At 55.6% G+C, this 9,469-nt stretch overlaps 1 protein-coding gene across 1 annotated transcript; it reads right to left on the bottom strand.

Annotated features, from left to right (window-relative positions):
• Positions 1-167: 167 nt before the first annotated feature.
• LOC105480430 (kelch domain containing 8B) lies at positions 168-7,076 on the bottom strand. The gene is made up of 6 exons (XM_024792346.2): positions 5,291-7,076; positions 3,827-4,336; positions 2,560-2,724; positions 1,997-2,221; positions 1,800-1,901; positions 168-1,049 (listed from the first exon to the last, which is right to left on the bottom strand). Exons 2-6 carry the CDS (start codon positions 4,200-4,202, stop codon positions 853-855), a joined length of 1,065 nt encoding a protein of 354 aa, XP_024648114.1. The 5' UTR covers positions 4,203-4,336; positions 5,291-7,076; the 3' UTR covers positions 168-852.
• Positions 7,077-9,469: the final 2,393 nt, after the last annotated feature.

Genomic DNA, 9,469 nt, shown 5'->3' with positions numbered 1-9,469 from the left:
AAGAATAAGCTCTGGCTTAGATGGAACAGAAATACCAAATCACTTTGGGAACACCGACCAGATCCAAGAGGCTCCTTCTGGACCCTCATCCCTAGGAGCATTGAGACCCCCAAAGGAAGGCAGGGGCAGTGGAAGCAACAAGGGAGTTCACACCAGGGTCCACACACTAGGTTTTAGCAGCACTTTTACTTCCACATCCAAACTCCCTGGGTCCTCACAACAGCCCTGTGAGGTAGGTAGGGTAGGAAGGTTTCAGAGATCCCCATTTATAGATGAGGATGCTGAGGCACAGAGAGGTGAAGTGACTTGTCCAAGGTCATACAACCAGCAGTGTAGAGGGCCCAAAGCCAGCATTCCTCTGCTTGAACTCCTGCGCTCTGGCCCTCTGGCAGGTCCCACATCCTCTCTATTCTCTCTGTGTCCCCCACCCTCTCAACTCTCCTGGGTCTACAGGGACCCTAAAGGCAGCCTGGCATCTGGGATTTTTCAGGAATGGCAACTGGGGTGGGCCTGGTCAACTCCAGATAGGAACTGATCCTGAAGAACATGAGGCCAGCTTTCCTTCTCCCCATTTCCCAGTTGGATGGAAGGCCTAGTAGGTCCCAGGGCAAGGATGGAGCTAGGCATGATTCATGAAAGAATAGTGATAAAGGTAGGTGTAAGCATATGTGTGTCCTGCACTAAAGGCAAAGGCTCCCCTAACCCAAGGCCCCAAGGCAGTGTCTCAAGTGCTCACCCCTGTGCCTCTCTCATCCCACAGAGCCACAGTGAGTGTCCTCAGCAGCAAAAGGAGCCATAGAAATAGCTGCCTCTGGCAATGAGCTGCTCCAGTGGACAGCTCCCACCAGGCCTTCAGACCCCATCACGCAGACACAGTGCCTCCACGGCTTGACTGGGGCCCTGGGCCACACCCCCAATAACAAACAGCCGGGGCCCAGCCTGCAGACTAGAGCAGGAGCAGCGGGCAGTGGGCATGGCTGGCAATGCCTCCCAGCGCCTCCTTGCAAGGCTAAAGCTCTCCACAGAGCCCAAAGGACATGGCTGGTTTCCTGCAAGAAGGAGAGAGAAGGCTGTGAGAGGCACAGGCTGTAGGGACTCCAGGCCCTTCTGCTCCCTGAGCCCAGAGAATAGCCCAGTAGGTATCACCCTAGGATGAGCTATCAGTGCCTTGCTCTTCATTGCCTGTGTTCATCATTTGTTCATTCATTCATGTTTCTTTTTTTTTTTTTTTTGAGACGGAGTCTTGCTCTGTCGCCCAGGCTGGGGTGCAGTGGCCGGATCTCAGCTCACTGCAAGCTCCACCTCCCGGGTTTACGCCATTCTCCTGCCTCAGCCTCCTGAGTAGCTGGGACTACAGGCGCCCGCCACCTCGCCTGGCTAGTTTTTTGTATTTTTTAGTAGAGATGGGGTTTCACCGTGTTAGCCAGGATGGTCTCGATCTCCTGACCTCGTGATCCACCCGTCTCGGCCTCCCAAAGTGCTGGGATTACAGGCTTGAGCCACCGCGCCCGGCCATTCATGTTTCTATATGTCCTCTTGACTGTGCATACAGTGGTCATTTCTCCTGCTGCTGTCTCGTAGACCCTTGCTGGTGCTTGACAGAGCCCCCAGTCACTGAGGAACACCCTGAGTGCTGGGCCAGGGAGACCACATCCTGCCTGCTTCACAGATAGGGAAAAGAGCTCACAAAGCCCTGACCCCTGGAGTGCCTGGAGATGGGCAGAAGGTGGCACACATGCTGGGGGCTACTCTTGCCTGTCTTGGGACTCCCTCCTCTCCCCAGCCCCATAGAGACTTACCAAGGCCCCCAATGGCCACAATGTGGCCCCCAAGGGACCCAACCACAAAGTCTGCCCTCTTATCCCTCATGCGCAGGCTGCGGGGCAGTTTGGTCCAGGACCCTGCAGGAGAGGGGAGGTCAGATCTAGTGACGTATGCACTATGCCCCTCCATCCCACAGAGAGTGCCAGGACAGCCCAGGACAGCCACTGCTCACCATGCTCCAGGTCAAACATCTCCACAGTGTTGACAAAGTGTGGGCGAGAGTAGAAGTTGTGGGGCCCAGGCTGCTGCAGGCCACCCAGGCTAAAGACGCTGCCTTCAGCCATGGCGCAGCCAGCAAAGGCCCGACGGCTGGGTAGGCTTGGATGCCGGGTCCATGTACGGGCCTCCAGATCAAAGGCTTCAAAAGCAGTCACCGGGAGCTTGCCCTGGCGGCCCCCTGTCAATAGAATTGGGGTACCTGGGAAGGAGCCCAGGAGGCTTGGTGTGCTCCTTACTCACTAGGTTGCTGATCTGCCTGCCTCAGCCTCCCACATCCTGCTGTGTGCACACTTGCACATGAATCATCCACCCCACAGTCCCTCAGATACTGGGGTTTGGTTTTCCAACCACAGCAAGACCACCAGGGGTCAAAGCCTCAGAGCAGGCATGGATCACCCCAACAAAGCTTATTTTGTTCTGCCATCCTAGACTGAGCCCGATCCCTATCCCAGTCAACCTATGAGGATGAGGATTTCTAAACTCTGAGCCCCTTTCCCACATCCCCCAGGCCCTTACCCAGGACATAGATCTTGTTCCCATGCAGGAAGGTGGAGGCCCCATAGCAGGGTGTGGGCATGGAGGGTAGCGAAAGCCAGCAGTCCCGACGGGGCTCATACACACATACCTGGGCCTGGGGGGCCGTGTCAGGGCCCATTCCCCCCAGAGCATACACCATACCATCTGCATAGAAAAGAGTAGTTCAGATTGTACCCCAGCCTGCCAGGGTACCCCACCCTGACAGCTGCCCTGGTAAGGCCTGGCGGTGGCTGGAGACCCATGTGTTTATGGCATCCCTCGCCAGGAACAGACACTACTACCTGCCTGCAGTGGGGGCTGGGAGAGCTGGGATTCCTACTCTGGCCAGGGCCCCTCTGAGTAAAGAGCAGGAGGCAGCTGATCTAATTATAATCCGACTCTGTCTCCCTGGAGATGCTATGGCAACAGAGTCTGGCATCCAAGCAGGGCTGGCCTGGGCTGGTGGTCAGACTTGGAGGCCAGAAGGTGGGGACTCCCCTCGGGGAGGAACATGGGGGGATGGCTTAAGCCGGGGTGAGAAACATGGGGATCGATCGGCTTAGCACAGAGCTCAGTCTGGGGAGGGGGATTGGGGACCACCTGGAGTTGGAAATGGGGTTGGGAGAGGAATGGCTTGGGTCTGCTGGGTAAAGATACTGTCCACAAGCCTTCTGCCCCAGGATCCCTGCCAGCACCTGTGTGTGACACTCTTTCATTAGAGTAGGCTCTCACCCTCTGTTAAACCCTCAGAGTCAGCTATGATATGTCTGGGAGCCTTGGGGTAATGGGCCAGTCAGCTGGGGGCTTCCATGGGAACCATCCCAGGTCATTTGGCCTTTGTCCATATCAGGCTCTCTGGTGTGTGGGAAGGGTTGGGGGTGGGGCAGGAAGTCTAAGCACAGGCTCTGAGCGGAGGCCCTACTCCTCTCCCCAATCCCAGACTATTTATAACCCTGGGAGTCATTAGGCCATCCCACCCCCATCTCTTAGAAATGAGGAGTGGGGCAAGAACATGGCTAGGGTCTCCCATCATCCTGGGATTGGCTTGGGCTCTGCCTCCCACCTTAGCCAGAAAAGGCAGTTAATAGAAGGCTGCTGAAAGCCTAGCTCAAAGCTAGGCTGGAAAGGATACAGGGGATAAGGCCACATCCTGGGCACCCATGTAAAAATTACAGCTCTTGTTCAGTCTCTGAGGGTAAGGGACTAAGTCAGGAAATAATAAAAGGTGTTAGGGTACCTGAAGTGCCTTCCTTGGGACGCCACTCACCTCTCTCCACAGTTGCAACCCCCATGGCTGCTTGAGGGAGGGTGGCCCGACGCTCCCAGCGGCCCTCATCCATCAGGAAGGCCTCTACAGCAGCTACTGGGCTCTGGACCTCATCCACACCACCCACCACTAGCACCTGCTTGCCCAGAACTACCGCAGCTGCTCCAGCCCGGGCAGTGGGCAGGGGTGCCAGTGCCAGCCATGTGTGCGAGGCCATGTCCAGTGTCTCAGCAGTGTCCAAGGGCAGTCCAGCCCGGCCACAACCCCCCAACACCAGCAGGTGCCCATCTTGGTGTGCCACTGTGCCATAGACCCGGCAAGTGGGCATGGGGGGGAACACCTGCCAAGCAAAGGCCCGGCCACCTCCTGCAGACATGGTGTTCACTGCCAATGGCAGGCCATGCTGTCTGCTCAGACTGTAGGCCTCACTGGGGAGGCATGACAGGGCCTCATCTTGATTCTGCCAGGGCCACAAGAGGTATATGACCAGTCCAGGGACCTTGCCTTCACCTGGAGGAAACAGGGAAAACAGGGGTCAGGGCCACTGACCATCCCCTCAGGAAACAGATAAGCAGCCCATAGCTGAGGGCAGGGCTAGCCCAAAATCACTGGTGGGAAAGGCAGGGGGAGAACCCAACCCCTCTGGCTAGTACATCACTGTGGAGGCCCTCCTGGAGTGGGAAGGAGGGTAGACCCCAGGTACCCAGGAGCTTTTCCCCTTTCCCACTGGGGCATGAAGGATTCTGCTTCCCACCCACTACCCCAACCACTCAGCAACTGGGTCAAATCTGGGTCTAGGCGGGCGGTAGTAAGGTGATTAGAACAGGACTCTCCATCCAGGACCCTTCCTTTCCCCTCAACAAGCCTCACACTGGTCCTGCATGAGGGGAGTCCTACTATATCCTCCCCTTACTGGCTTCCAGAGTGCCCTGGGCAGCCTAGGGGTCCCCACGCCTACTGTCAGGGGTCAGACTCCAGAGTATCCTTACAACATCCTGGGGGCCATTCCACAGGGTTAAACTATTCCCACCAGTAAAAGGCCAGAGTCAGGCTGTGTTTCTGACTAGGGGAAGGACTGCACACCAGGGTTCCACACTCTCCTCTGGAGGTCCCCCACAGGAGTTTGCCCATTCCAAACCCCCCAGAAGCCAGATTTCCTGGTGTCCAGAAGTGGGATGGGGGGGCCGTTGGGGGAATCTCATGACCACAGGACTCCAGGGTCCGAGTTCAGGGCGTTTCCAGCAGGAATGGGCAGCTGGACTTCTGGGTTCCCTCGCAGCAGATCCCCAAGTTCTCCAGCCACCCCTTTCTCTTGAGGGCTACACTCCTGGACCCCTGGCAGGAGGGCCTCCTGGCCCCAAACTTCCAGTTCAAGGATGTGGTGGGCGGGTCTGGGCTAACGCGCTTGGGGTGCTACACCCCGCGCCCCAAACTTCCCCTGAGCGCGGTTCCCGCGGGACTCACCCGCCGGTGCTCCGATGCAGCTAGGGCAAGGGGTCCGCCGTTCGGCCTCCGCTGACGCTGGATCTGGCTGGGGCTGAAGTCGGGCTCTGGTGGGGCTCCGGCACTGCTCCGGCGCGGGGCGGGGCTGGGCCAGGTCCGCCCCTCGCCCCCCTCCCCCTGCGACTCAGAGAAACCTCCGCCCGCCTTAACCCTGCACATGCCGCAGCTGGAGCAGGGCGTGCCGATCCACGGTCACACGCAAACGGACAGATAAACGGACACGTGGACATTGGGCCTGACAGAATTTAGCGTCCGACCTCGGGCAGGAGTAGAAATGAGGCAGCGGCGAGCGACACAACACGTGTATGGCAAGGGGCAGTTCTGAGCCCTACCCAGCCTGGGTGCGCAGGCTGTGTAGAGCACGCCAGCCGAACCCGAGGGCTTGGGGGGCCGGCGCCTGCCCACCTCCGCTGAGCTCCCAGGAGCCCAATGACAGGCTTCCCGGCGGCGCCCCCTGGAGGCCACTGGGGGCATGGCCTGGGCCTCTGTCATGTGGGGGCAGCCTGGGTCGCCCTTACCTGGGCATAAAGCAGGAATAGGTCTTACAGTGTACACTGAGGCTAGCGGGGGTGGAGGAACAGAAAGTACCGACCCTTCTACAAACCTGGGTGGGGAGAATTCCTGGAGGGAGTGATACTGAGCAGAGGATGTGCTGGAAGAGTCAGAGACCAGGGGACCTCCCAAGTGGGTCACTCTGGCCTTATCCTGTAGGGCCTGAGAGACCTGGGCTACTATACATGTTTAGGATCCTAGGCTTGCCTCTAACCAACTCTGGGGTCAAGCAAGAGCAAACTGGTGTGACAGGGGCCCACCTATATCAGGCCCAGACCTTGGCCCTGCCTATCTTCTGAGCATTCAGAGTATTAGCTAAGTCTTCAAGCTGGGGGCCCATTTGTACAGGTCAGTGGTACCTGTGGGAAGAGGTCCTTGCAGTTGTCTGTGTCTGCTCACTGCCTTGTCCCCCTTTCATGGACAGTGCTTATCTTAGTTCCCCCAAAGTAGACCTGGACAAAGATATACATGCATATAGTTAGTATGGGAGGTGAGGTCAAGAAACACCAGCAGTGGCAAGGAGACAAGGAAAGCAGCCAATAAAGGAAGTGTCATCAAGCAAGCTACCACTGTGGGCAATTGGGACCAAATCCTGCTGGGGATTCTGGGAGCCTGCATAGAACATAGGCCTTACATTATTGCTGCCCCCAAGAGCAAGGGGAGCTGAGGTACTCATTCTCAAATCTCCATTAGTCATGGGTTGAGAGCTGTTTGGGGGCATTACCTATTAACTCCCTGGCCTGCCTCACATCTGGCCTTCCCAGAAGTCTATGGGTAGACCCTTCCCCATGACCAGAGAAGAGAGCCTTCGCCCTTTTCAGGGACTGTCAGTTGGATTCAGTCGGCCTGCACAGAAATGGTGGTGCCAAGACTGGTTACAGACTGCACAGACCCTGACTTGAAGGCCTCAATTCTCCTTGTCCCACTTCACCTTGGACTTGCTCTTCAGTGCCCTCACTTGGGGGCACTGTTGCCACCGTCTTGTGATTGCCAATAGGCTTCCAAGAGGCTCACACTGCCCTGCAGTCCCCTTCACATTTGCTACTGTTCCCTTTCCAAGCTCCTTCCCCCTACTTTCCAGCAATTAAGCACTTACAAGCCACTTGCCTTTAGATACCTCCCAACACCCCAAGTCCCTCTAGTCTCCCCTTCCTCCCCTCCAGTCAAACTCTTGAAGCCATCTGTCCTCACAGCCTCCACCTTCTTGTTACTTGCCACCTCAGTGTGCTGCCACTCCTCCCCAAAAATTGTTCTTGGAGGCCGGGCGCGGTGGCTCAAGCCTGTAATCCCAGCACTTTGGGAGGCCGAGACGGGCGGATCACGAGGTCAGGAGATCGAGACCATCCTGGCTAACACGGTGAAACACCGTCTCTACTATAAAAAAAAAAAAATACAAAAAAAAAACTAGCCGGGCGAGGTGGCGGGCGCCTGTAGTCCCAGCTACTCGGGAGGCTGAGGCAGGAGAATGGCGTGAACCCGGGAGGCAGAGCTTGCAGTGAGCTGAGATCCGGCCACTGCACTCCAGCCTGGGCAACACAGCCAGACTCCGTCTCAATAAAAAAAAAAATTGTTCTTGGAAAAGTCATCATGGAATACCATAGAGCTAAAACTATATGTGCCTGTGGTCCTTAACTAAATCTTGCTAGCATCTTCAAAGTTTTGCCCCTTGTGACCTCAACTTCCTCCTGCTGCTTGTCCTGCCTCTCAGAATCCTTTTTGTTTGTTTTTGTTTTTTGTTTTTTGAGACACAGTCTCACTGTCGCCCAGTCTGGAGTGTAGTGGTGCGATCTTGGCTCGCTGCAAGCTCCGCCTCCCAGGTTCATGCCATTCTCCTGCGTAAGCCTCCCGAGTACCTGGACTACAGGCGCCCGCCACCACGCCTGGCTAATTTTTTTTTTTTTTTGTATTTTTAGTAGAGACAGGGTTTCACTGTGTCCAGGATGGTCTCGATCTCCTGACCTCGTGATCCGCCCGCCTTGGCCTCCCAAAGTGCTGGGATTACAGGCGTGAGCCACCGTGCCCAGCCCACCTCTCAGATAAAAATATATATATAATATATATATATATAAAAAAATATATATATAGCACGATCTCGGCTCATTGCAACCTCTGCCTTCCAGTGGTTTCAAGCGATTCTCCAGAGTAGTCCCAGCCTCCTGAGTAGCTGGAACTACAGGCACGTGCCACCACGCCCAGCTAATTTTTTGTATTTTTAGTAGAAACGGGGTTTCACCATGTTGGCCAGGATGGTCTCAATTTCTTGACCTCGTGATTTGCCCACCTCGGCCTCCCAAAGTGCTGGAATTACAGGCATGAGCCACTGCACCCGGCCTAGAATCTTTTGCAGGCTCTGCTTCTTCTCCATCACCAGGAATTGGATCCTCAAGATTCAACCCTGGCTTTTCTCCCTGGCACACATATTTCCTCTTGAGGCAATACCTCCCAAGCCACTGCCTTCATTCACATCTAGATCTCCATCAGATCTCTCTGCTCAGACAGAGGTGGGTCCAGGATCCACTGAGAACCATATGAGGCTGGAGGAGCAGGTGGCTTACTCGTGTAATACTAGCACTTTGGGAGACTGAGGTGGGCAGATCACCTGAAGTCAGCAGTTCGAGACCAGCTTGGCCAACATGGTGAAACCCTGGCTCTACTAAAAATACAAAACATTGGCCAGGCGCAGTGGCTCACGCCTGTAATCCCAACACTTTGGGAGGCCAAAGTGAGTGGATCATTTGGGATCATTTGAGGTCAGGAGCTTGAGACCAGCTTGGCCAACATGGTGAAACCCCACCTGTACTAAAAATACAAAAATTAGCCAGGCATGGTGGCAGGCATCTGTAGTCCCAGCTACTCTGGAGGCTGAGGTAGGAGAATTGCTTGAACCGGGGAGGCAGAGGTTGCAATGAGCTGAGATCGTGCCACTGCACTCCAGCCTGGGCAACAAAAGAGACTCTATCTCAAAAAAAAAAAAAAAAAAAAGGAAGAAGGAAAAAAGAACCATATAAGATGCCAAATGGAAAGCAAGGACTGGGTCCTGGGATCACCCTGTGTTCTCTCTCATCTCATCCCGTCTGATCCCAGTTGTGCCTGTAGGCTCAGCATCCACTAGAGTCCAGGTAAAGTCAGACTGCACTCTGACGAGTGCTCCCAAAGAGTTCCATCTAGGGCATACTGGGCACCAGGAGGCAAAAAGTTAGGCCCTACCACCCCCAAAGGGAGCTAGGTACCCCATGATCCTTACCCCTAATCTCTATCATTTCCCCAGTTCTCATGTCTGGAGGGACACAGCAGAGCCAGAGGATTGGACCTACCCTTCCTCGTTCTCCATTTGCCCTAACTTCTGAGTTGAACATCACCAGAGAGAGGTCTGGATATACTTGCACTGGTGTCATCCCTGGAGGATGGGCTCTCACTCTCTATGGAAGGGGTTCCTGTTTGCACAGCCATGCCCACCTGCACACAGGAGGCCAACACTGCTGGCTTTGGAGAAGCTGTACAAGGCAACTGGTTGAATCGGTCCTGAGAGAGTGAACAGTCAATCCTCAACCATGGACAGGGCCAGAGACTGGACTCACCCACAGCTGG

The sequence above is a fragment of the Macaca nemestrina genome, chromosome 2 (genome assembly GCF_043159975.1).
Source record: "Macaca nemestrina isolate mMacNem1 chromosome 2, mMacNem.hap1, whole genome shotgun sequence".
Lineage (NCBI taxonomy): Eukaryota > Metazoa > Chordata > Mammalia > Primates > Cercopithecidae > Macaca > Macaca nemestrina.
This window is presented reverse-complemented; position numbering and strand designations above follow the sequence as displayed.

Coding starts and splice junctions, on each gene's coding strand:
- LOC105480430 (XM_024792346.2), bottom strand. CDS start 4,202: ATGTCTGCAGGAGGTGGCCGGGCCTTTGCTTGGCAGGTGTTCCCCCCC. Junction 2,222..2,559: donor GAACAAGATCTATGTCCTGG/GTAAGGGCCTGG, acceptor TTCTATTGACAG/GGGGCCGCCAGGGCAAGCTC. Junction 1,902..1,996: donor GATGTTTGACCTGGAGCATG/GTGAGCAGTGGC, acceptor CCTCTCCTGCAG/GGTCCTGGACCAAACTGCCC.